The 24,001-nt window shown below is 37.7% G+C and overlaps 1 protein-coding gene across 4 annotated transcripts; it reads left to right on the top strand.

The window, feature by feature from the left end:
* The first annotated feature begins 1,627 nt into the window (after positions 1-1,627).
* Positions 1,628-23,717, top strand: MDM1 (Mdm1 nuclear protein). Of its 4 annotated transcripts, XM_072922937.1 has the most exons (16): positions 1,628-1,720; positions 1,789-1,959; positions 2,902-3,007; positions 4,159-4,511; positions 4,928-5,044; positions 6,776-6,919; positions 8,481-8,614; positions 10,734-10,833; positions 13,942-13,980; positions 14,331-14,506; positions 14,895-15,176; positions 16,862-17,007; positions 17,128-17,228; positions 18,140-18,380; positions 19,445-19,513; positions 22,412-23,717. In XM_072922937.1, exons 2-16 carry the CDS (start codon positions 1,804-1,806, stop codon positions 22,516-22,518), a joined length of 2,271 nt encoding a protein of 756 aa, XP_072779038.1. In that variant the 5' UTR covers positions 1,628-1,720; positions 1,789-1,803; the 3' UTR covers positions 22,519-23,717. The 4 variants fall into 4 exon arrangements, with proteins under 4 accessions (XP_072779038.1, XP_030115243.4, XP_030115253.4 ...); XM_030259393.4 differs by lacking the exons at positions 1,628-1,720; positions 1,789-1,959 and adding an exon at positions 2,273-2,431; XM_030259383.4 differs by lacking the exons at positions 1,628-1,720; positions 13,942-13,980 and having other exon boundaries at positions 1,724-1,959.
* Positions 23,718-24,001: the final 284 nt, after the last annotated feature.

Genomic DNA, 24,001 nt, shown 5'->3' with positions numbered 1-24,001 from the left:
AAGTCTTGAAGTCAAGACTCAAGAGTATGGGTGTCAAGAGATAGTAAAGGTCAAAGATTAGGTCTGGACGTATAGCAAAATGTGGTGAAGCTGATGGGAAAACAAATGTGTGTCACAAATTACTAATTTGAAATTTTACACATAAAAAAATCAAAATAATTTTTGTACATGGTTTACCATAAGAAACTACATCTTTTTATTAATTTGAAGAACAAAACCAAGATAATTTAAATGTGGAGTAAGAATTAGCAAGGCAAATTAAAATACTTACATTTCCTCTATGGGAAATAAAGAAAATGGTCAATTGCTCAAGTGTTGCAGAAATACGAAGTGACTTAACTCAAAACTACTTAGATGTGAAACGTAGCACAATCTTTAAATGCTTATTTCTTTAAACAATAAGATCCATTAATTCTACTGACCAGTTACCAAAGGATACTCACTTACATCAGTCCCTGCAAGTTTATGTTCCAGAAAACTGGAAACAATCCTTTCCTACTTTTCCAGACTGTGAGTTTGTGAATGCAGTGCAACTTTTTCTACACACAGACCCATATTTTCATTATTCATTTATTTATTCAACTCTCATGTGAAAATACTGTTACTGGCCTAAGCATCTTAGCATTCTTACATCATATTGCCTTGAATACCTGTATGTTCAGTAATCAGTATACATTGAACCTGAAGTGGCTGGTATACATCAGTAGTGATTAAAAACATGAGATAAAGACACTAGTAGCTCAATGGTCGACATATTTATTAAAGTGCTCCCCCCATATAAACTGTTCCAATCTCATAACGAGAAGGAGAAGATCTAAAATGCAACTTAAATCAATCAGTGCATAAAGAGGAATGTGAATTCCATTGTTTTAGGATAATTTTCTTGTGTTTTATCTTAAAAAAGTAAGAAGAGACATGAAGAAATACAAAAAATCTGCATATCAGGATGGTGTGGTATCCTACTATGTTTCTGCACTAAAGAATCAAATCCATCTCCAAATTCAGACAGCCTCAAACCATCTATAAAAGCATAGTTTTAGTTTGGTAATTGAAAAACACGCTAAAAACATATGGAAGTTATGTTTGGCCTGGTTTCCATATATGTCAAAGATGAAAGATTCCTGGCAAACCTGTAATATGTATTTTGAACATTGTATTTTTGCCAGCTGGCTTTTCACATTCTGTAGCAAGTTTGCACACTACTTTAGAAAATGTACTGAACTAGACCTAAATGAAAATTACAAAATAAATCACTGTAATAACAAACCAAACAACTTTAAATGGTGGACCTAGAGGTTTCAAGTGTAATTGGCAAGTAAATTATACCAAAATTGTTGTCTTGATCTTGAAATTCATGAATAAAGATGTGTGAAACTTGAAAACACTATCAATTCAGCCCCTTTCTTCTGCTCCCCTGCTGCTGTTCACAGGCGGAATATTTTACTTTGCTCGCAAGCTTTTCATTACAGATCAGCGTCTCACATCGACAGTAGCAAATTGCTCACCAGTAGTAGAGGGTCCCAGCGGACCTAAACTCTGCGGAGTGGGTCTGGCACTGGCACTGCCCCCGTGCTGGCAGGGCGCTTTGCAGAGGCAGGGGCACAGAGCGCTCGCTGGAGCAGCTTTCCCCAGCACAGGCGCGGTGACAGCGGACGCGGGGTGGGTCGGCAGCCACGGGCAACAGGGAGCGCAAACAGATCGCCCGGGCCGTTCCAGGGCCGTACGTCCATCTCTGCAATTTCTTTTTTTTTTTTAACCACCCTCTCCGTTCTTTTTGACGTGATACAGTCAAAACCAGTCAGGATGGAGATTAGCAGGGAGAAGGCAGTCAGAAAAGCGGCGCCCGAGGGAAGATGTGAACAAGGCGGTGGATTAGGATCTCCTGACCGGGTGGCTAGGTCGGGTGAGGTGGCGAAGGCAGACCGGCAGCTGCCACGCCATCGCAGAGGCTCCAGAAGGGTAAGAAACTTGGTTTTTTTCCTTTCTCGAAACGTTATTTTTGTAGCAACATAAAGTTGCATGCGCGGGCACGTGATTTTCTTGTAACCAGGCGCCAAAGATCCCGCAGGCATTGCCATTAACACCGGGTGCCTCCCCGTTGTGCTTCCCCAGACACACAGCACGGCCGCACAGCACGGTTACCGGGGCCAGTCTTTAACGTGGACAACACGACCACAGCCGCCCGCGGCAGCACCACCAGGAGCAGCGCCGGGAGCAGTGCCCGCCGCCAGCGCGGCCCCGGGGCGGGCCGGGCCGGGCCGGGGGAAGCGGCGCTGCCGGGCACTCCCCACCCGCCCGGGCCGCCGCGCAGGCGCCCCGCCAGCCGAGCGAGGCGGAGCGGGCCGGGCCGGGCCGGGCCGGGCTGGGCTGGCGGCAGGGCCGGGCCCGGCTGTGCGGTGGCCGGGGCTCCGCCATGCCCGTGCCGTTCAGGGTGAGCCGAACGGGAGCGGGGCTCGGCGGGCCGGGCACGGCCCCGGGCGTGGGGGGCGGCAGGAGCGGGGCTGCGGCCGGTGCTGGGGTAGCGGGCAGAGAAGGCCCCTGCGCTGCGGCGCCGGCCTGTAAAGACAGAAGGAATTCTGTCGTTCTGTCGGGTGACAGCGGGTCCCGGCTGTGCTTGTTCTTGAAACCATTCACTTGAAGACATAAGATACGTGTTTTTGGTTTTCGTTTTTTTAAATTTTACGTTATTTTTTGATGCACGAAATGCTTCCACGTTTTCTCAGCAGTACTTTCTGTACTCCGGCGGGGGTGGGTTTGGAAGATGCCGAGCAACCTGTCAGCTTAGCTCATCGTGCAGCAGCGTGTTGGTGATTTTCCTCCCTTCGGAGATCTGTTGCCGGCAGGAGCAGTGAAGCAGGATGTGCACCGCTGGCCTGACAGACTCCTCTCTGTTTGCTGTAGGGACTGAGCGAATACAAGAGAACCTTCAAATGGAGAAGCCCAGAGTTTCGTAGCCCATCCCAACAGCCGAAATCCTTGTGGGCAGGACTTCGGTCGGATCAGTTTGGTAAGTGCCCCTGGAAACTGTGCTCTTGGTTGCAGCCAAGGCCTGGAAAGCTTCGCTGTGATGAGTGCATGACCACAGTGAACTGGTGGTGTTTATAGTTTGTGTATTTTGTAATTAAATTAAAACCATAATCTTGGTCATCATTTAGATAGATCGTGTTTTGGAACTCCATATTCTTTATGGCTACTGAAACTTTATTTTCAATTAGTGCTATTTATATAAACCTTATAAAAAGTAGTTTCTGACATGCAGCATAAACTAAGACCCAAACATGAAATGCAGGTGCAGTGCTAACCCATGTAGGTGTGTCGAGGGTGGGATTGGTTTATCTGTGATGTATGGAAATAGTAAATAAAATTCAATTTTTAAGAGGACACTAACTTGGGGCAAAGTTTAATAAAGTAAAATTGTTATGATCCTAACAGGTAGTTAGGATCTAACTGAAAGAGAAGGTCAGGCACTGCAGTGAAAACTTTGTGATACTGTAGTGTGGGATTTAAGGATGTAGACATTATAATGATAGGGAAATGTGGGAATAGAAAGCAGGAGGAAAAGGAAATAGCAGTTGGCTCGAAAGGCCTGTAGGGAGCTGAGGGAGAGGGGTAAACTAAAGAGTGATGACAACTGCAGTGCTCTGAAAAATAGTAAAAAATAGTAATTATTGTAGTGGCAGAAGGCAGAGTAAAAAAAAATTGGTGCAGTTCACTGCAACTGCAGTCTGTGTAATTAGAGTACAATGCATTTATTCCTACAATAATAAGTGTTCTAAATTATGGCCTTGTAATTAGGAACTGACTACTGACAATAGGGTTAACCATGTTCTTTTCACTGGCTGTATTAGTTTTCCTGTTGTTCAGCTCCTAGAATCAATTTGCACAGGATTGTCCTGTGGACATTTTTGCTTTATAGGGTTTAATCCAACGTGGTTCTGGAGCACCATGTTCCTGTCTCTTTAGTGGAAAGGAAGGTCATTTGCAGATAGGAAAGGGCACAGAATTTCACAGCCATGCCCGTAATTCATAGTCTGTCCCCGCTCCAAGCTTTCTAGTTATTGTGTATCTGTGTGATAAACTTCCGGTTTATTGTTGTTATAGAGTGATATTATTTCTTCAGTGAATGTTTCTGTTAAATCTAGTACGTTTTTTTCACAGGAATTGCAAGAGAACCAAAATTCATTTCCAAGAGAAGAGTACCTTACCATAATCCACAGATTTCGAAGTCCCTGGAGTGGACAGGGGATTGTGATTTGGATGACCCACTGGAAACTGAACCTGCAGAGTTGCACACGTACCACGACAATGATACTGGGAATCAGGAAAAACTTGAAACACTTGAAGGATCCAGACTCTCCCCAAAAGTTCAGTCACATGTGGTAGATTCTGATAGTGAAATAGCTCTTACCCTTGCGGAGAACAACATGAAGAAATCACCCTCAGAACCTCCACCAAATCAAAATGAAGCATTTTCATCTCCAAAAAAGGAATCAGAAAAAATGGGTAATGGGGTAAGGGAATAGTTTTTCTTTTTAATTGACCAGTCTAAAAATTACTAACTGTAATTTCTTACCCATGCTCAGACTCTCTTGTCAAACTGCTTCTCTCTTTCCTTGGTTTTGTATTTTGATACTCTTGTAGCTTCTTTGCTGGGAGAATAGTAGTTTCTTAATTTAATAGAATTTGCTCTTCATTTGCATCTTTGGAATGTGTCATCACTGCTGATTTCAATTAAACAAGGATTTAGCCAATAATATATAGATTTTTGGGGTAGTTGACTATAATGAGAAAATGTACTTTTCATTAATTTTATTCTTGAAACCAAAACCCAAACTGTTGTTTTGAAAGTGTGTATTGAAAGATGTTTAAGTTGCAAAATATGCAGGAAAGGGAACAATCATTGTAATTTTTTTTTTTCCATTGTCAGTTTCACAGACCACTTCAGAGGAAAGCAGATGTAAATATCCCCAGAAACTCTGAATATCAGAGCCAATTTGTCTGGAAGAGTCTTCATGAAAAGTCCCCAATACTTGCAGCTGAACAGGTAACATTATAGAATCCAAAAGGCAAATTAATACTTTCTGTTATGTATCAGCAAAGTTTTCCTTTCAAAAAGATTTCCTTTTTTTCCTCTTTTGGGGGAGGAGTTGTTACATTTTTTTTCTCTCTCACTATACAAAAGTGTAACATAATTGGATTTGTTTCCATGTGATTCTTTATTGTGTTCAGGCCTAAGTATTCATTCTCCTTGGGCCTTATATTTTGCTCTTTCTAACAGGGTCCTGTTCTTCTGCTTGCATTAATTTATCTGTGTTGCCCCAGTTTGTTATTCTCAGTCTCCAGATCTGTGCACATACACTTCTGAGCCCTGAAGTGTGTCTCTCTAGTGTTTTATTCTTTCATGAGAACAGCTTATATTTAAAAGTGGAGTTTTCTGATTTTAAGGTACTCTTGTGACATTTTAATACTTCTCATGAGCTTTTGGGCTTTGTAGGGTTGAGAATGCTCCTTTTTCTGGTAAGACCACAAAGAGTAACTGAGTGTGAGACTGTTTTGTGTTTTCAGTAAATGTTACTGGGATCACAGCTTAGGAGACTCAGTCTTTTGGTCATTCTACAGTGCAAAGCAGGCACTTCTGCATTTGTCTTCTCTTTCTTTAGGAACATCTTTCAGAGGCAATAAATGTTGATAACTAAGATAATCACTATCCTGTCTTTTTCTGTTGGAGTACCAAGCAGGTGGATTTACTGCAGGATATGTTTCCCAGCAGCCCCTTATCCAATGAAAACTCACTGAAATACATAATATAGAGAAGCCATAGGACCTTTTGAGAAAAAGGCAGTTTCCAGAATGTCACCTTATGGAAAAAATCAAAGATAATTCCATTTGATTCTGTGTGCAATCAGTTTGATAATTTCATTATTAATGCTTGTGAGCATTGTGCTTTTTTCAGAAGAAAGACCTTTTCATAGCTTACACAGAAGAAGAAGAAGCAGTGAGAAAAAGTCTGTGGGCATTATGCATCCATGGATAAGCAGAACCTAGGGAAAATGATAAAAAAAAATTATAACGATAAAAATTATGCATATTACCAAATTGTTATTGTTCACTGTTGATATGGCTGAGAATATACCTCAATACTGACAATCCCTTTCCCTTGAAGAGATTCCGTGAAAATATTGAAGTTATCCAAGTTAGGTTATAATTCAGACCGAAATTCTCATAGCAAATCTAAGGAAAATGCATGCTTCTCACATATGGCATGGTCTTGAAATTTGGAGCCCTATGACAACATATTAGGCAAATTCTCTACCTTGTTGAAAATGAATGGATTTTAATTTGCCCAAGTTCTAAGCATCCAGCCCTAAAACTCAGAGCAGTTTTCTGTTACTTATGAGTAGGACATGTACTAAGGACTCACATGGAAGTTTTATGGCATGCCTTTAAAAAACCATGATGTACATACAACTCTGAAGGTGAACAAAAAATAAAATAAACAAATAAACAAAACCTCTGGTAGTGAACTTTATTAAGAACACTGTTTCATCACAGGTTTAACTGTGTCTGACTTGGTCACTTTTAAATGTATTTAAGTTTCTTTTTAATTTCTTCTAGAAGTTCATTAGTCTACACATGCTGTATTTGTAGAGATTACTCTCTTGCTGCTCATATGTGAGTGTATTTGTGTGAATAAGTTAACAGATTTTGAAAATTTAGCCTTAAGGTAAACAAATCACACTTTTTTACTTTGTTTTGTTTTCTTCCTCCCATGTAGCTGATTTGCAACACAAAGAAATCCATACCTCCGGTTAAACCTCCTGCCATTACTTCTGAAACTACATATGAGAGAAATTCCAAGGGGTCTCCTCCTGTTAAGAGTCCACAAGAGAGAGGTGTTACAGAAGAGAAAGAACTTCTGGTGTGTTAACAAGTAAATACTTTCCATAAATAAATGCTTTAGTAGTAGTTTTGCAGTTGTATGGGGGTGGGTTTAGGTTGAAATTATTTAGTGTTGATAGTGACACTGGATTCAGTAGTGGTTTTGCTGTAAAAGACAGAAAATAATTCTCTACAGCTCTGCTCTTTTAGGGGCTCTGTAGAGCATTTTTTTCAGTTTAAAGTTTTAAGTTTCTGAGTTTTGAAGTTATTTTATTTTTAGTTGTTGTTCCCAATTGATTATTTTTAGTAATTAGGATTGTTTCAGTAATCTAAATCTCTGATTTATACTCTGATACCAGTGTTGTGTCTTGGTGTGCAGTAGAGTTTTATGGGAGGTCTGTAAGTTTTTGAATGTCATAAATCACAGCCAGTGAATTTTCTCTCCACAGTGGCAAGCAGTATCTCTGTATTCTTTCCATGTCACCTGAGTTTGCTTCCACTGGGCATACATTTTCCTTTTTTTGCCTTTCTGAGTCAGCTCCCTTATGACCTGTTCCAAAAAGCTGTCATTCTGGTTTTTTTAGGAATCTTCTGGCCTGGGTTGTACCAGCTGTGTGGTGCTCCCAGTTAATCTGAGTCTCCTCACCATCCATCTCTGTTGCTGATGGAACAGAAGGAGCCATTGTGAGACAAGGTGTTCATTAGGATCACTGTTGAGCTAAAGGTGTATTTAACATGCAGTGCCTTGGCTTGAACTAAGCCAGTGGTACTTCTGAGGCGATTGTTGGCTTGGAGGTTTCATCATTTAAAATTCAGATCTGCCCAGTTCTTTAAATCCCATCTGAGGATGAGAAATTTTATGTCCCCTTTTGCCACTTAGTAGATATGAAAAAAGCTTGAAAAGCCTGAGGCTTTCAGGAAGTATTTATCTGGTTTTAATACTGAAATTTCAGGTCATTTTTTGAGAACAGCTAAGAAATTAAGTAAGAGGAGTCATGAGAAGGGAGTTTTTGTGAAAATGCCTAAAAATTTGTTGTTTATACCAATACCTCATCTCTGATGAGTATCTTGGAAAGGTTTTGGGGGATTTTGGTGGGCTTTTTAATTTTTTTTAAATTGAATTTGAGCAATATTTTTGAAGATCTCTAGCACAATCAGAAGTCACGCATTGCATTTCTGAAAAAATGAAATAATCAGGAAAAAATCTTTGGTGCAAAATCCAAACAAATCAATCTGAACATTTATAAAACAAAATAAATATTTTAAAATTTACCTTTTGAACTCAGGTGAGAATGTGTAGATATCGTATTTTATTTCTGTGTTTCATGTAGAATTAGTTCTGTAAAGTGGTCACAATAGATCATCTAGGTAGCAGAATGTTGCACTCAATCTTAACTTTGGCATTTTGCTAGTTTATTTTTATGGTAACAAAAGTATGTGGTATTTTGTATTAAATATTCAAAATATTAAATATTTTGTATTGAATATTCAAAACATCTAACTAGAAAATTAACTGTTTGCAAGTGCTTGATGTCAAAAGAAGTAAGAGGGTTTTCAGATTGTTAGCTAATGTGGTATTTTTAAAATTATCTTTGCCTTAGAGTAAAAGGGAAGAACCGTTTCAAAAACCAGCAGAAGATGCAACAAAACAAGGGAAATCAGAACAGAAACATCCTAAACAAAATAATAAGCAACATATCAGTCCAAAGCCCCTCACTTTATATACAAGTCGTGGGTATGTATAAAATAGGAAAACCTAGACTAGTGGGTAGGTGTACAACAGCCCAGTGTTTAGGATGATGGACTATGGACCTTTAACCACACCATGCTGCAGTTGCAGAGGCAAGTGCTCCTTGCAGTGCTGAGATTGAGCTGCTTGTGGGTACATCTAAACCTGATGTTAATTTCCATCCTCTCCTCTGGGCAGTGGAAGTGGAAGCTTTGTAATCACTCCTGTTTGGTTGAAGCTTGTGATGCAATAACAGTAGTAGTAATGAATACAACATGGATGAAATAGAATCAGTGCACTGCTGGTGCTAAACTTTCCACATGTGCTTTGGAAGTTGTAATCACCTTTCAAACTACTTTATCTACTGTGCCCATTCCACACCTTAAACCTGTGGTGATTGTACTTGATGTCTGCTTATTCTGGTCTGTAAAGCCTTGTGTGCCTGAGTAACAAAAGCAAACACACAAGGTAAAGGGAAGAAATCTGTCCTGTTTAGAGTAATCTGGTAAGCATGGAAATGAAGTGAAATTGTATGTTACTGAGTTTCTGTCAAAGTATCTTTTTATTTCTGCCACATGCCTACATTGCAATAATTGAACTCGTATTTCCATTTCATACACATCTGAGATATGTCAAGAGCAATAAAATCCAGGAAGTAGGCATTTCAGATGCATAGATTATTCCATCTCTCCTGTGTTTGTGCTTAATGTATGCCCTAGCAATTGCTTTCATTCTTTGTGGCAGTGTTAAGGCATTAAATTGAAGGTGGGAGGGAAGACTTCCTGCCTAAATGCTGGTGGGTATTGGGAGTTGATTACAAAACGATGACCCAAAATTCTATGAAATGAAATTGTTTTATGGAAAAGTGAGTGGATATAGTATAGCTAAAACACTTAACTATTTGATTTTCATACTCTTTGCAGTAGATTGTAGTCAATTTTGCAGTGAGTAATGTGCAAAATTCTTGATCATATGCTGGGGCTCTTTTCATGTAAGGGCAAATTTCTGCCTCTTATGCCTTCAGCATAGTAGCACAAGACAAAATTTTCTTAAAAGTCACTGGGCAAATAGCTGTAAAAATGTGCAAGTTCTCAATATGCAGACAGAATTGTTACTTGAATGCAAGCTGTGTTTGCAATGCATGGCCTGCTTTTGCAGCAGAATCCAGGTTCAGCAGTATTGTGTTACTTGTGCTAACCCATTGGTTTTGCAACCAAAAGTGAAGGATTTCTGTCAGTTTAAAAGAAAAGGACCTATTGAGAGAAATTTTGAATATAAAGTGGTTTTCGACCTTTGTATTTTTCTTTTTACAATGTTTATTTTATTCTCTTACTTCAGACTTTTATGACCTGTTTCTGAAGAAGTATTGAATAATAGGGCTTTTCCACTCTGTGCTGAATATATAAAAATTAAGTTGGTAATATTCTGAAGCATGGTTAAATCCAAAAATATCTTTAGATTTAAGCTGATACATCTACAGGTCAGTGCTTAAGGACTTGAAGTACTACTCACTGCCTGCTATAGGTTACATTATATTAATTTTTCTGTGTTTGTATGTGTGTGGCAGAAGGGAAAAATGAACTCATCTTTTCAAGTACTGAGGCCTTTTGAAGATCCAAGCCACTAGGACATAGATGAATTATACTGACCATTGTTCTGGCAGTCAGATGTTTCTAGTCCCAGCAGCTCACCCCACCCATATACAGAGTGCCTTTAAAATGGAGTTCATAGAAGGAAATGTCTCAGACACATTAATGCCAAACCATGCATTTTTACTTAAAGGTACCTTCATCAGTGATTTAAATCAAGGTCTCACACTTTGCATTGAAGTAATTGAGGCTGTGTATTATGTTCTGGCTGTCAGGGGAAAAGCTCATGGTGGAAGTGTTGCAAGGAAAAAACAGTAGGAGTAAGTAAGTACTTGAAGGACTGCCAACTGTGAATGAGTATTTTTCACAGCTTTCCGTGTTGTGTTGGTTTGAGTTGTTGTTTGTTCATGTGTTTTTTGTGTCTCACTGGCATTTAGGTGCAGGTATATCTTTGCTTTTTGAGTAACTTTAAAAGTGTTCTTAAAGAGTATTCTGGATATCAGACTTTTTTTTTCTCCTCATTCTTGATTTCTTAGGAAAATGAACACTGAATATAGGTCAAAATTTTTGTCTCCAGCTCAGTATTTCTACAAAGATGGAGTTTGGTCTCATATTAAGAGTAAAGCTCACAACCAGGTGAGTATTTTTAGAAAATCTGAAGCTTGAGTATGCTTTGTAGTTTGATTTTTAGATGCAAAAACTTTGAATTATGTTATTTATAAGATACAGCTTTGAGATTGTAGTGCTAATGACTCAAGCTCCCAAAGGTGAGTATACAAAGACAATTAGATTCTGACAAGTCAGTATAATACATAGGAAAAAAAAAAGATATGATGAGACTAAAAAAATATGTTAATGTGACCTCCAAAGAGAGGGAGAAGTTTTGTTTCCGGTACAATCAGAATGAATCAGAACAGAGTCTCTTGTGACAGGTAATGTTATTCTTGATGTTCATCTCAGTTGTAACAAGCAGAAGTTTTCAAAATACAGGGCTGAATGATAGGAGATTTCAAGGGAATAGAAACAAAAAGACAACATATATATCAACCTAGGTTGGCTTTATGGCCAGGCTCAGTTCTGTAGCTTACCATGCATGAATCCATTCAAAGCAGTCCACTGAATTCAGTCATACACAACATAAAATAGCGAATTTTTCTTGCAAATTTCAGTTTATATATTTTCTTGTAGTTTATTCAGAAGCTGCAATCCATATTACACTGTATATGAAGTAATTTGACAGAACTGTGAAAATGCTGAGTAGCTTCAAGATCACAACATTTGTTAGCATTATTAAGTGTGATTCCTGAGTTAGTCAAGGAAATCAAAACCATTAATAGTGTGCTAAGAAACTAAGAGCTAGCTCTGCAACTCTGATTTCACTGAATTGACTTGGTCTCCTCCCAGCTGATAGAGGGAGCCTTTGTGGGGCACCTGTGTGGCAAATATTTGGAAATGTGAGTTTCCTCATCAGTTTGAGCCACGGTGATGTGGAAGGTAGAACTGGAGGAAATGGTTCTAGGGTGCTGGGCTTTGAGAATACAGGTTCTCCTTGAAAATAAGGTTCTCTGTGAATTGCAGAGAATTGCGAATTGCAGTCTGGTAGCTTTCAGTTCTGTGTTTTCTTGCTAGATTTAATCTAGCAAGTAATTTTCCTTCTAGCAAAAAGAAAGAATTTCAGAATACATGGAAAATGCACAATGAGAAATAGATCTCAATATTTAAAGTATATTAAAGTATGAGGTAATTCATAATCAGAGTTTGTGTATGCATGCATGAGACAACCCATTCTTTGTAAACAGCCTCTAGAGGATGTTAGAGGACTGAAAAGAAGCAATATTTTAATTTTTATATGCATTAGATTTACTGTAATTAATATTGCAAAATGTTATGAACTATTGCATGCAGCCTAAGTGGTATACTGAATGTTTCTCTAAAATATGATGTAATTTTTCTGGCATATAATACTTTAATTTGTTGATGTTGCATCATGAAACATTCAAACCAATAAGGAGCAGTGCTCAGCTTCAAGAGCAAATGACTGGTAGGCATCTAAAGGGCGGGCCTTGAGATGCAGTGTGTTTGTGGCACAGTCAGCTGGGAGGAGTCCCTGCAGTACAGTTGAGGGAAAGAATGAGGAGACTGCAAGTGGAGGATGGATGTTCAACTTTACATGTGGCATTTAATTAGAGTGTATGAAAAATCAAGGATTTCTCACACTATCAAGATATGTTTGCAGTGCATCAGACTTTTCCACAGAGATTTTCTTGCTGAAAAGGGAATTGCAGGAAACTAGAAAGAAGCTACGTGGCATGCGGGTGACTTTCTGTCCAAAGCAGGCTTTCTGAAGTTCTGAGTCCAAACAGGCAGATGCTATAATGGAATCCTGGTGTGACCTTAGCCATAGTGATTACTTGTAGGCTGCTTGTCTGCAATTTATTATTAAGGCTGCTTTTCAGCAGTTGAACAAAAAAAAATCTTGTCTAATTATGCTTTTGAAAAATTAATGTGGGCAATTCATAATTGCAGTAGGACTCCCTAGGGTCTATGTCCTGCTGAGTTAATGCTGCCTGCTGAGTTGCTGAAGGAGATGGTTGTCCTTTGTACTTCTTCACAATTCACAGGAGACTCAGTATTCTTCCTCCCTCTGTGGTACCCTGTTGCTCTGGATTTACATTCCTTCTGTTTGGCTATCATAATTAATTTTTTATTCTTCTAGTTAAAGTGAGTTATCCAGTAAATCACTTGCACATCAAACTTCAAATTCTCCTTTGAAAATGACAAGCATATCTTTTTAATGGACTATTCTTTGGAAGTTTAGTGGGCCAAATTGTGGGATGTTAGCTGGATATCTATCTGCTGCATCCAGTTACTTTTAGAGGGATTAGCTGAGTTTAGCCCACTAACTCTGTTCCTTACAGGAAGAATGATGTGAAATCTATCATGAAGGAAGAAAAAAAAGAAAAGCTATGAAAGTGTGGTAGAGGAAATGTCAGTATTATTTTCATGCTCTTTGCAAAATACTTATTACCTGTGGACCATTTTTTAGTAAGTCAGAATTCACACGATATCACAGAATTACTTTTAATAATTTAAACATAAAGTTCTTGATTTTGCTTTTTCTCCCTGCACTTTAATTGTGTTTGGGTGAAAGGCACAAGACAGCAAATGTTTAAATGGTCTTAACTGTTAAAATTATGGTGTATAATGTTTGAAGAGGGGGGTTATCACTTTTATTGTTTTGGAGTAAAACTGACACCTGAACAGTTTTGTATCTCATTCTTGCAGTTACTGATAGCCTAGAAGGAATAACTTTGATACTATGTCTTGAATACAGTAGCACCCAGAGTTCTTGTATTAATCTTAACTTTTCATTAATGTTTATGTAGCTAGAGATAATTGCAGTGTTTGCAGCATACCAACTCAGTATTACACATACACATCGATCTGCTGATTTGAATTTGTCATAAATTAGTGGGGAATGTGTTTTTGAGTGTTGATGTTTAGAAAGCTAAATTAATTTCCTCAAGCTTGGCAAAAAACTAGTGGATGCCAGTGCTGACTGTACTTGTTTGAGAGCTTTTGATTGAATCTCAGGGAGGCAGCATAGAGCTATGTTGACAGATTTTTAGTATTTAATTTCTTACTTAGACTGAAGTAAAGTTACAAAGGTGATAACAATATCGCTCTTGAGAGTTGAGAGGAAGAATAAGAAATTTAAAAATAACTCTGTATTCTTCTCTTTAGGCATCTCAAAACACCTTAAATTCCATGTGGTATATGGAGGTTGGTTGTATCCAAGTTCCTCTTTCAGTGTTTGGAGCACTGTGTCTGAGCGCTGATGGAAAAAATAGAATCCAGCACTAGACTTATTCCTAGTTACTGCATAAATTTTTGTGCTTATGAAATGAATAATTGCCAATTTTGCTTTGGCTTCATGGCTTAAACATGCTTACTGAATATATTTGCTTTCCTCTTCTTACATGTACTGTGTCATGCAATGCAATGTTTGTGCTGTGGCGGCCCTGTATTATGTATAACTTAATTTCTAGCTGCCTGTAGCTAATGCAAATATTTATAGTAACCTAATAGTGAAGTTTAAACAGCTGTGAAACTTGTGAAACCTTGATGTGTAGGTGAAAGAGCTTCGAGAGAGAGCAAAGGCTTACAGGCAACGAGTAGAGGGAACACACTTCTCCCGATACCATTTCAATCAGATCCTGTCTGATAATAACAGTCTTTGGGATGTGTCCTCAACTTCCAGTTCAGAAGAAGGAATCAGCAACAACGTCAAAGCACTAGATCTTGCTGGGTAAGGTTGTCATTCCTGCCTATTATTCTGCAGCTTTGAAACTGAGCAAAATGCTGAATATAGGTTTGTATGGAAATAGTTGTTTTTGAGCCACTTCTCATAATCTAATTTGTTGTTTGAGTTGGAAATACAGCCCTAATTTGCGTTGCGTTTTTGGAAAGGGTAATATAGAAAGAGTCTTCATAAAATCTAGTTTTCAAATGGGATGTGCTTAAACATCAGATAAAACTGCAGTGGCAATTTAACCATTCATAATGTCAATGGTACTAGTTTTTAATGTCTGAGCTGTACTTCTTGCAAAGAACTGAACTGGATGAATTTGTTCTGTATAGACACATGTATGTTGTGCAAATTAGGAATACAAAATGCTATGTTCTTTCTTACCCAGTGTTTCTGACAAAGAGGCTGCAGCAAGCCCTGAAGTGCTACTGCAACCTGACTCCAGAGAACAAGTTCATCAGGGCAACACAAAGAAAGACATGTCAGATGCTTCAACTGTTCCAGTCAAAAGACGTTTAGTTTGGGATGAACCAGAAGGTACTGAAGAAAGGGAAAATCAACAATCAACAGAAGAGAAGGAGGAAGAGAAGTCATATGAACAGGCTGCAGTCAGGGCCCAGCAATTAGAAGAAAACAATAATGATGCTAAAGAAGATAAGAAAACTGAAGGGTAACACTGAATGGTTTTTTGACGTATATATACATGTATATACATGTTTGTAGGTTAAATAGTTTTTGTATTTAAGAAAGTGTAAATTGGTGTGGTAGTACTTCTGTTTTGAACAGTATGATAAGGAATGAGAAGGTCAGCTCAGAGGACACTGAGCTGGCTGACAGAAGTGGACCTATCATTAAAAAGACTGGATTTCTGACTTGCAAGACAGAAGTTTGTAGACTCATGAATTATTCTGATGTTTTTCTCCAAAACAATGAAATATGAAGATAGGCCTCTTAGAACAGACTGTTCATTACACAGCAGCGAAGTTTAGAGAAAATTAAAGCTCATGATTTGCTTCAAGTTGATGGTGTAGAATTGGATAAGACAGGATATATGCTAATATTGTACTTACGCATCTATTTTTCTTAAAAAAATTCATGCACAAAGATTAAGGACCTAGGAGAAAAAAATAACTAATATCCAGTAATCACCAGTGATTATGTTACTAAGCACAGGTGGGAAGAATGTGGAGGGGTATATAAAAATATTGGGAGATCAGTTCAGTATATGCATAGTATAGTATTTGACATTTGAGAGATCCAAATTGTATCTAGTTTCAGAAGTCTCTGGCTTTTTACTATGTAAGTTTGGATACCTTTTTTTGTAGAACAATATTTTAGTTTGATAGACATTTAATTCTGAATAGCTTTGACCCTTGTAACCATGTCAGCTACACATTTTATATTCCTCATTTCATCTTATCTTTGGTGTTGCAGCACTAATCAAAAGTAAGAAATTGTAATTGTCTCCATTTGGAATAGTACCATGTATTCAAACAAAAAAGAAAAATGGAGATGTTCGACTCAAACAGATATTAAATGCTGGCTTTCAAAACCATCTAGAAACCTTTCTAAGTTATTCTTTAATTCTAGAGATAGTCTAGTTCACAGATGTCTCTGTTTGACATTATCAATTTTCTGTCATCTTGCAGTGGGGTCCTGTGTGTTCTGGGATGTGCACTGTACTCAGTCACGCAGACCAGCTTAATGCTTACATATTACACCTTCCTGAGAGCTAGAATGAGGAATTCTTTGCCTAAATGTGTCTATCATGTACTGATAGAATCAGGTTTCTGCACATTGTGGATATGCTGCCACCTCCTTTTGAAATGCACCTTGAGGCAGAGGACTGTAGTGGTAGTGCTGATGTATATTATGTATACATATATAATGTATGATATATATATTTACATCATATTATGATGTACATTTAATAAACTAGGGTTACAGAAATTTGAGATATTTGGCTTCATTTCCCCCACATTGACTGAAGAATGTCAAACCCATACTCCCACCTCTAAGGCAGCAACCACATTCAAAGTTTTTCTGGGTTCAAAGTTTTCCAGCTCTCCTGTTGGGCCTCTCTGTTGTGCAGCAGTATGCTCAGTGTTTTTCAGGACAAAGGGAGCCTGGATTTATAGCTTAAAACTTCAAAATACAGGAATGGAGGCTTAAGGACTGGAATCCAGGACTCCCCTAGACAAGCAAATGTTTTAGCTACAGGCTGTTGAGGTGCTAAGGCATTAACTGTCTTACCTTAGGCTTCATTGTAGGAATGGATTGGAAACAAAGCTTGAGTGCAAGACTCCTGAGTCCTTCCTTAGCTAATCCTTTAATCATTACTCTTTTTTTTTTCAGTGAGAATGCCTTAGTATTGAACACTTCTGCAGTTGTGTCAGATTCTTCTGTATCCTCAGGGAGAGGCTGCAAGCACCCTACTCTGAAGCTGAGATCTGTTGCAGGAAGCCCGAGGACTCATCACAATCATACTACCCCAGCTGTTGGTAAAATGACTTGTAAATGCAAACCAGTATTTCAAGAACTAAATAAAAAATACATAATTGAATTAATTTATTAGGTTATTTAGTGTAATAAGGCATTTTTCATCTTTTCCAATACAATAGGAGGTACTGTTCTAGTGTCTGCTCCTAAGTTCAGATCTTCATCGTCACCTCTGAGAAAGCAAAACTTAGCAACAAGCCCTACAAAAAAAGAGTCCTTCCAGGTGAGCCAGAAAATAGACTTACCATGATGAATTTTAGGAATGTTCTTTTAAAGTAATAATTAATAATTTATTTAAGAAATCTTGAGTTGTTAGTTGCTGTCTTAAATTGTCAGTATCTGTGACTAAAATAGGCATGTCTGAATACTTAGGTTTATTTGGGGTGTCAAACAAAGGAGTTGAGACTGCTGGAGTGAGATTAGATGTGTTTCATTGTGGCTTCTTTGGCTAAATGCATGGGATTCATTTGCAGAAAAATAAATAGGTTGCCATTAGAATTTCCCCTTAATGTTATTGTAGCCATTGGCATAGGGCACAAATCCAGATTGCTTGAGCTGGAAGAAATTCAAGAGGGAGAGTTTGGGTGTTTATTTAAAAAAATAGGTTAATGTGCCATAATAGTTTCAGTTTTTCTTTCCTTTACTTTTTTTGCTGCTTCTACATTGCAGCTTTAGTAGTTACTAAAAGAGAAATAGAAACATTTGGGAGTTGTTATCCTCAAAATTTTGGTAGTTTGTTGTCAAGTTCTGCTTACACCGTGTTCTACAAAGAGAGCTACCATTTAACTGCATACATCCTCTGTAGTAAATTCTGTAACAGAAGTAGACAATTGCAGGAGAAGTTGGTTATGTTGTTGTAAAATCTAAAAAATCACAGTTTTAGAAAATAAGCTCTTGGTTTGACCTGATTAGATTACTTTCAGGCCATGTAAATAATTTTTATTAGGGACAGATTTTCTTTTCATTCACAAGCTTAGAATATTTTTCTTTTAGTACCTGCATGAGAAGTATAAAAGTGTAAAGCCAACATTTGCTGCATATGTGAGGGTCTGTACTTGGAGGCTGTATATGAGATGTTGTGGTTTTGTGCTTTTTTTGATACTTCCTTTTTTTTCCTTTCTATTATGTTTGTAGCCTGATGTGAAAATGGAAGCCACTTCACACTTTAACTCTGCACCTGCTGGGCTGGGAACTGTGGATCCTCTGCCACTTAGGCAGGATCAGTGGCCTTCTAACAGGGTTGCTGATGAACAAATTCCTCTTGATTCCACCCATCAACAGCAGTCAACGTCAGCAAAAAGCTGCTCTGAGCCTTGCTGGAGTCCCTCTCATCGTATTCAAGGGACTCTTAAGGATCCAGAATTCCAGCATAATGGTGGGTTTTGTTTATGACTGTATTAGAGTGATGCGGGATGTAAATGACTACTATGCAGTGCTCAGGCCAAGAGGTGCTGAGCTTGCTGCCTTACAGTATCTACAAAGAATATGTTGTTTATAAACAAAAGCTTATAAACTATATGGTTGGTTAGTCTTGCTGAGGAAATGTGCACAACATCCACCTTAGTTTCAAATTGCACTGATATCACTGTATTACAGTGATCAGTTTGTTGTCTGATTTTGCTTTATTAATTTCAATAAATACTACTTGTGAGAATAATTTGGTTTAGCATGAACAGCTCTAAATTATAATATTTAAGCTGCAACTGGGTGGTATGACACTCTTCCAGCTGCCATTGCTAACTGCTGTGTGTAAGTGGGACCTTTATGTTGTAGTATTATTTTGAAAGAGTTGTGGATTTCTGAGTGGTAAGCTCCTTAAAATTATTTCTGCAGGATAAGGAAACTTCTAGAAAACTGTCTCTAGAAGGTTTATTGGATGTTGAGAAAAACCTTTTCTTGGCTGAGGACAGATTTTGTACTGAAGCATTTAAACAATTTTTAACAATGCTAAGGGTACTGGGTATGTAAATTTGATAAAGATTTCCTGTCCCCTTAGTCTCCATTCCATTTAGATTTTCCATAGCTGCTTCAGGTCCCACAGTTCTTGGTCCTTTGATTGGAGGAGATTAGCTAAAAACTAGTATTTCCATTCTAGAACAGAACAAGCAGTTGTCAGGTTAAGCGGGAAGGTGAAATGCAGAGAGTTTCCCCAGAAAGGTTAGAATTTGTGCTGGTTTCTAGTTTTGCACCTTGAATGCAGTTCATAAAGTGACTTGTATCATGTACCAAAGAATGTTGTCTTGAGAAGAAAGCAGTGGAGCAAGATTATTTTACCTCATCTTAGGATAAAAGCGTCTGGTAGAATTTTCATGTGTACTATTTAAAAGACTCTTGTTTTTGAAATAATGTTACAACATTTTTAGATATTCTAAAATGAAATATTATTCTTGGTCTGTTTTGAAATAATTCAAAACTGTGCCTTTTGACTTTTTGTCCTAGGGAATCTTGGCAATCCAAAAGTGAGAACTTTCCAATTGCCCCTTCGGGAAAGAAACCGTAATGATGAAGGTATTTCTTGTCCCAAAATATTACTGTAAATCATGTATGTAGTCTAAATAAATTTTACCTTTTGCATGAATATGAGAAGTTTCTGAATGCAGTAAGTAATACTGGTTTATGTGTTTGTCTGAATAGCTACAGTGTATTTTTATTGAAATAATTTGAACATGTTCAGACTAGTAATCTATTGGTTTTTTGAAGTTGGGACTGAAGGTACTTGAGATGGTATTTTATGTTTGGACTTAGGTGTTTATTATTTTTATGTATGTTATAGTTTTAGTATTGTGCGTTTGGTGGTTTTTTTATTAGTAAGGTGCAAAATGGTTAACTAATTTTTGTTATAAGGTCTTTTAAAATTTAATTATTTAATTAAGAAAGGACACTTAGATTATTTTTTTAACTTAATAACTGATTTCTTGAAGTCCATAATGTAAACTTTTTTGTTTAATCATAAAACATTACTTAAACTTAAGAAGAAGGTAAAGAAGAATAACTTGCTTTTGCCTTAAACTTTTATTTGTTTTTTATTTTTATATTTTAGAATCTTAAATTTTAAGTTTTTTACTTTGTGATATTGCAGACTTTTAATTAATTACACATTTGTGATCTTAGTGTTATTAATTAATTTTAAAAGCTTGTTCTATGACTTTATGTCAAATGTAGTGTTTCTTTGTGGGTCCGTGCCTTTAAGCACAGAAAGTTTAAAATTTTCAGCATCCAGGATTCCAACAGTAATCTGAAGTAGGAATATGAAGGTTTGGGGTAATATGAATAAACCATTAAATGTGGCTGAAAATTAACAGACCGTTGTGGCTCTCAATAGGGTTACCATAGATTGGTTAGTTCCATACCTTAAGTTGTATCCTGCCCACACATTTTTAAGCCTTTGTATTGATAGCAACCAAAGGAAACTGCAACACAGCCCAAATTGCAGCTGGAGTAACTTTGGTTGCAACTCTAAAGGTACCACAAACTTCAGGATAAAGATTTTGCCTGTGAGACTTTAGCCCCAGATATGCAACATAAAATGATCCCTCTGACTTTAATTTTCCCACCTTTTATATTTTAATTGCCTCTTATCTTAATTTCCTGTTTTGGGGAGACTGATAGCATTATGATTGTTACAGTGAAAAGTGTTTGTGATTTATGCTGACAGCTCATTTTATCTTCCCAACACTCTGCTCAGTGTGTTAGGGGTGCTTATGTCGTGCTCCTATTCTGATTGCTGTTTTGGTCTTTTTTTTAAATGTTTATTTTAAAGTTAATCTACGAGAGCAGCCATTGCACAGCTGCATCTACTTGGCCTTTTTGTGGGCAGACACAAATAAACTATCAGTAGCATGAGTCAACCAAAGGCACTGTATCCATCATACATTCCTTCTGAGTGTGGTGTCTGAGGTTGAGCCTGGTGTGGAGCTGTGCTAGTTGCAATCACCTGTGTTTGATTCAGCTCAGAGTATGGCAGAGCGGGTTTATATCTGAATCTGATTGCAGTTTTGTTTATAGTTATACCACAAAAAGCTTATTTTTGTATCCCTTGGCGCTTCTTTCTCTTTGGGTTTTAACCAAGGTTCAGGCTGATTCTCTGTTTTACTCATTGCAGTTGGCTGCAAAATATGTGGGTGGTGCAGATGGCTCAGCCAAGCTTCTGTGCAACTGCATAAAACATGCAAAATCCTGTAGTACTCTGCAGCTTGCTACACACAGATTGCTGTCCACAGATTAAATGCTGTAGCTGCATTAATTTTTTATTTTTCCCTGTGAGCTGAATGCAGCTGAAATGGGCCAGCTTACAGATATTTTGTATGCCCATATTTGTTCAGGTACAAACCTGGGAGTTATTCCAATGACATGTTGGTTTGCAGAAGTGCAGTTTGCAGTTTTTTGTACATGGGGATATAGTTGTTATACATAGTGTGTGTGATCCTGTTACAGGCTATTAGGATCACTGTATTTTAAGAATTTAGAAACTCTGCTGAAAAGTTAGTTCAGACACTGACAGAATACTGGTGCTCTTTGGATTGAGTTGAGGAATTTTTTCCTGGTGGTTTTTTTTTGTTGGGTTTTTTTTTTTTTTTTTTTTTTTTTTTTCTGGTGAGGAGTATGTTAACTAGTGATAGAGTTCTTTCTAATCAATTACAGGAGAATGTGTGTAATTAAGGTTATTTTTCACAGAGAGCATCTTGACAGACCTGTAGCAACATTTTAATAATGCTGTTGAAGAATTATAATGGGCTTTATCAGGCAAGCAACATCAAGACTGATTAGTTTTAGGAGTTTTACTGTGTGTGAAATGGACCCTGTGTTCAAAAGGAAGACTCTTCAAAAGTATATTTCTGAAGGCTGCTTCTTCTTGTCTGTGTGGTAAACTTCTATTTTCTTCAGAAGACACGTTCCTTTTAGCAGCTTTTGGCACACTAGCTGGATTTGGCACAGAAAGTCTCTTCCTGGCAGCATGGTTTCTGGTATTTTAGTCATATTATTCTAAGGTTGTCTGCTTTGCTTGAAGCAGTGGGTTGCTTTCAAGAATATGTCATTACCAGAGTCTAATCTATATAGATTTCAGTGGCAGAGGAGCAATGCCTGAGGTCTTCTGACACAGGAGAGTAAAGATCAAGGTAACTTGGAGAATTGGGTGATTCCTAGGTGAACACAGGGCTTTCATTCTGGAGTTTCACAAGAGATGGGCACGTAACTCTCTTAAACTTACCTGACATACTAGAGGCTTCCTTGTGAGGTTCTTCTCCAGCATGTCAGTTGCCAAGTAATTTAATTGAACTGTACTGTGGTACTGTTTTAGCATTCATTGTGAAAGAGGGCATAAAAATATTCAAAAAATGTCAACTGTGTTTGAATATATATGTTTAATTTTCCTATTTACTTTTTCCCTTCTTGCTTTCCCCGCAGATGACAGGTTGTCTCAGATTTCTGCTCGCTCAGCAGCATCTAGTTCTCTTGCATCTCAGATACTGGAACGAGCTCAGAAGAGGAAGGATTTCTGGGGCAAGGCATAGTCTCTCCTTCCTGTTGTATAGAAACTATTCTGTAAAATGATGTATTTTGTATATCTTGTAGTGTACATTTATAAAAATTGTGATTGTAGGTTTCACACAGCATCTTTTCACTTACCGTTGATATGGCCCAGGTTTTAGGACTTGCCATCCCAATTGAAAATTAAGTATTTAAACAGATGTTATTGAAAATTAATGTTCTTTATATCTGAGAGTTAGGTTACAACTATGATACAGCAGCCTTGTGAGGCTTTACTTTTTTTACAGTGCTGTGCCACCTTTTGACACTGAGATAATTTTTTTTCAATGGAACGTGTGTGTGACTTTTCAAGGTATTCTGCAGTTGTGCAGTATGACCTGGAACAGTATTCAGGGGCAACACTGTCTTTCACCAAATATCTCAGTTGCTTTATTTTATCAAGTTATCTTAAGGGCAGCTATGGTATGTGTGTTTGTTACTGTATGTATTGTCAGCATAACACAGCACTGTAACAAAGAGTTATTACTTTTACTACTTACTGCTTTTGACCTTTTACCAAAAAATTTTAATGTCTTAATGACACTAACATAGAGTGTCATTAACAGTAGAACAAGCAGGAGTTCAAGAAAAGCGAAGCATTGTGTTCATTGTCCACAGGTTTTTGGCCAGGATGACTGTCACAGTTCAGAGTGTACAGTACTGCAGCTTGTCAGCTGTATTGATGTGAATGCTTGTCTTGTAGACTAAGACATGTGTTAGTGTTAATTTCAGCTTCTCTAGAAAAAGCAAATTCAGCCACCTTAACCAGTGGTGTTCCCCAGCTCCAGTTCAAACTCAGGTATTTAGGACTAGTGATCTTTTTAAGTAAACTCAAAATTATGATTTTTTGCTTGGCTTTTATATTTTAATTGCCTCTTATCTTAATTTCCTGTTTTGGGGAGACTGATAGCATTATGATTGTTACAGTGAAAAGTGTTTGTGATTTATGCTGACAGTTCATTTTATCTTCCCAAGTGATACAGACAAGTTAAAATGAAGTAGAGGAAATAGGTGGCTAGCAAGCACTTTAGTTCTCTGTTTGGCTTCAGGTTTTAATACTACCTAATGAAAATTTTGTACAAGAACAATTTGAAATTTGTACACGCTTGATTGTATTTTGATTTTGTATGTAATTATGTATGAATATTACTGAAAATAAAAACAGTTGTTTCCTTTGTTTCTATTTAAGTTACACTGGATAATTTAGCAGAACCTATTACATTGGCACTTCTTTGTTTAGTTCTCTGTTTCACCTGTTCAGCTCGAATATCTGTGGACTTAAGAAAGACAAGATGTTACTCAGAGCTGATCTTCAGAAAGAGTAATTTATTTAAAGCTAGGTATGTTGACACTAGAAATCACGACTGACTACAGGTATTTTAAATGGTGGCTCAAAGCAGATGGGTGCTACACGGGTTGGAAAGGCTTCAATGCCCAAAGGGTCAGTCCCCAACAAATAATTTGAAG

Source organism: Taeniopygia guttata, chromosome 1A (genome assembly GCF_048771995.1).
Source record: "Taeniopygia guttata chromosome 1A, bTaeGut7.mat, whole genome shotgun sequence".
Taxonomy (NCBI): Eukaryota; Metazoa; Chordata; class Aves; order Passeriformes; family Estrildidae; genus Taeniopygia; species Taeniopygia guttata.
This window is presented reverse-complemented; position numbering and strand designations above follow the sequence as displayed.

Bases quoted from the DNA above. Each gene is read 5' to 3' on its own strand.
- MDM1 (XM_072922937.1), top strand. From the start codon at position 1,804: ATGGAGATTAGCAGGGAGAAGGCAGTCAGAAAAGCGGCGCCCGAGGGA. The intron at 5,045-6,775 runs GTAACATTATAG...CCTCCCATGTAG, and splicing joins CAATACTTGCAGCTGAACAG to CTGATTTGCAACACAAAGAA. The intron at 15,177-16,861 runs GTAACACTGAAT...TTTTTTTTTCAG, and splicing joins GAAGATAAGAAAACTGAAGG to TGAGAATGCCTTAGTATTGA.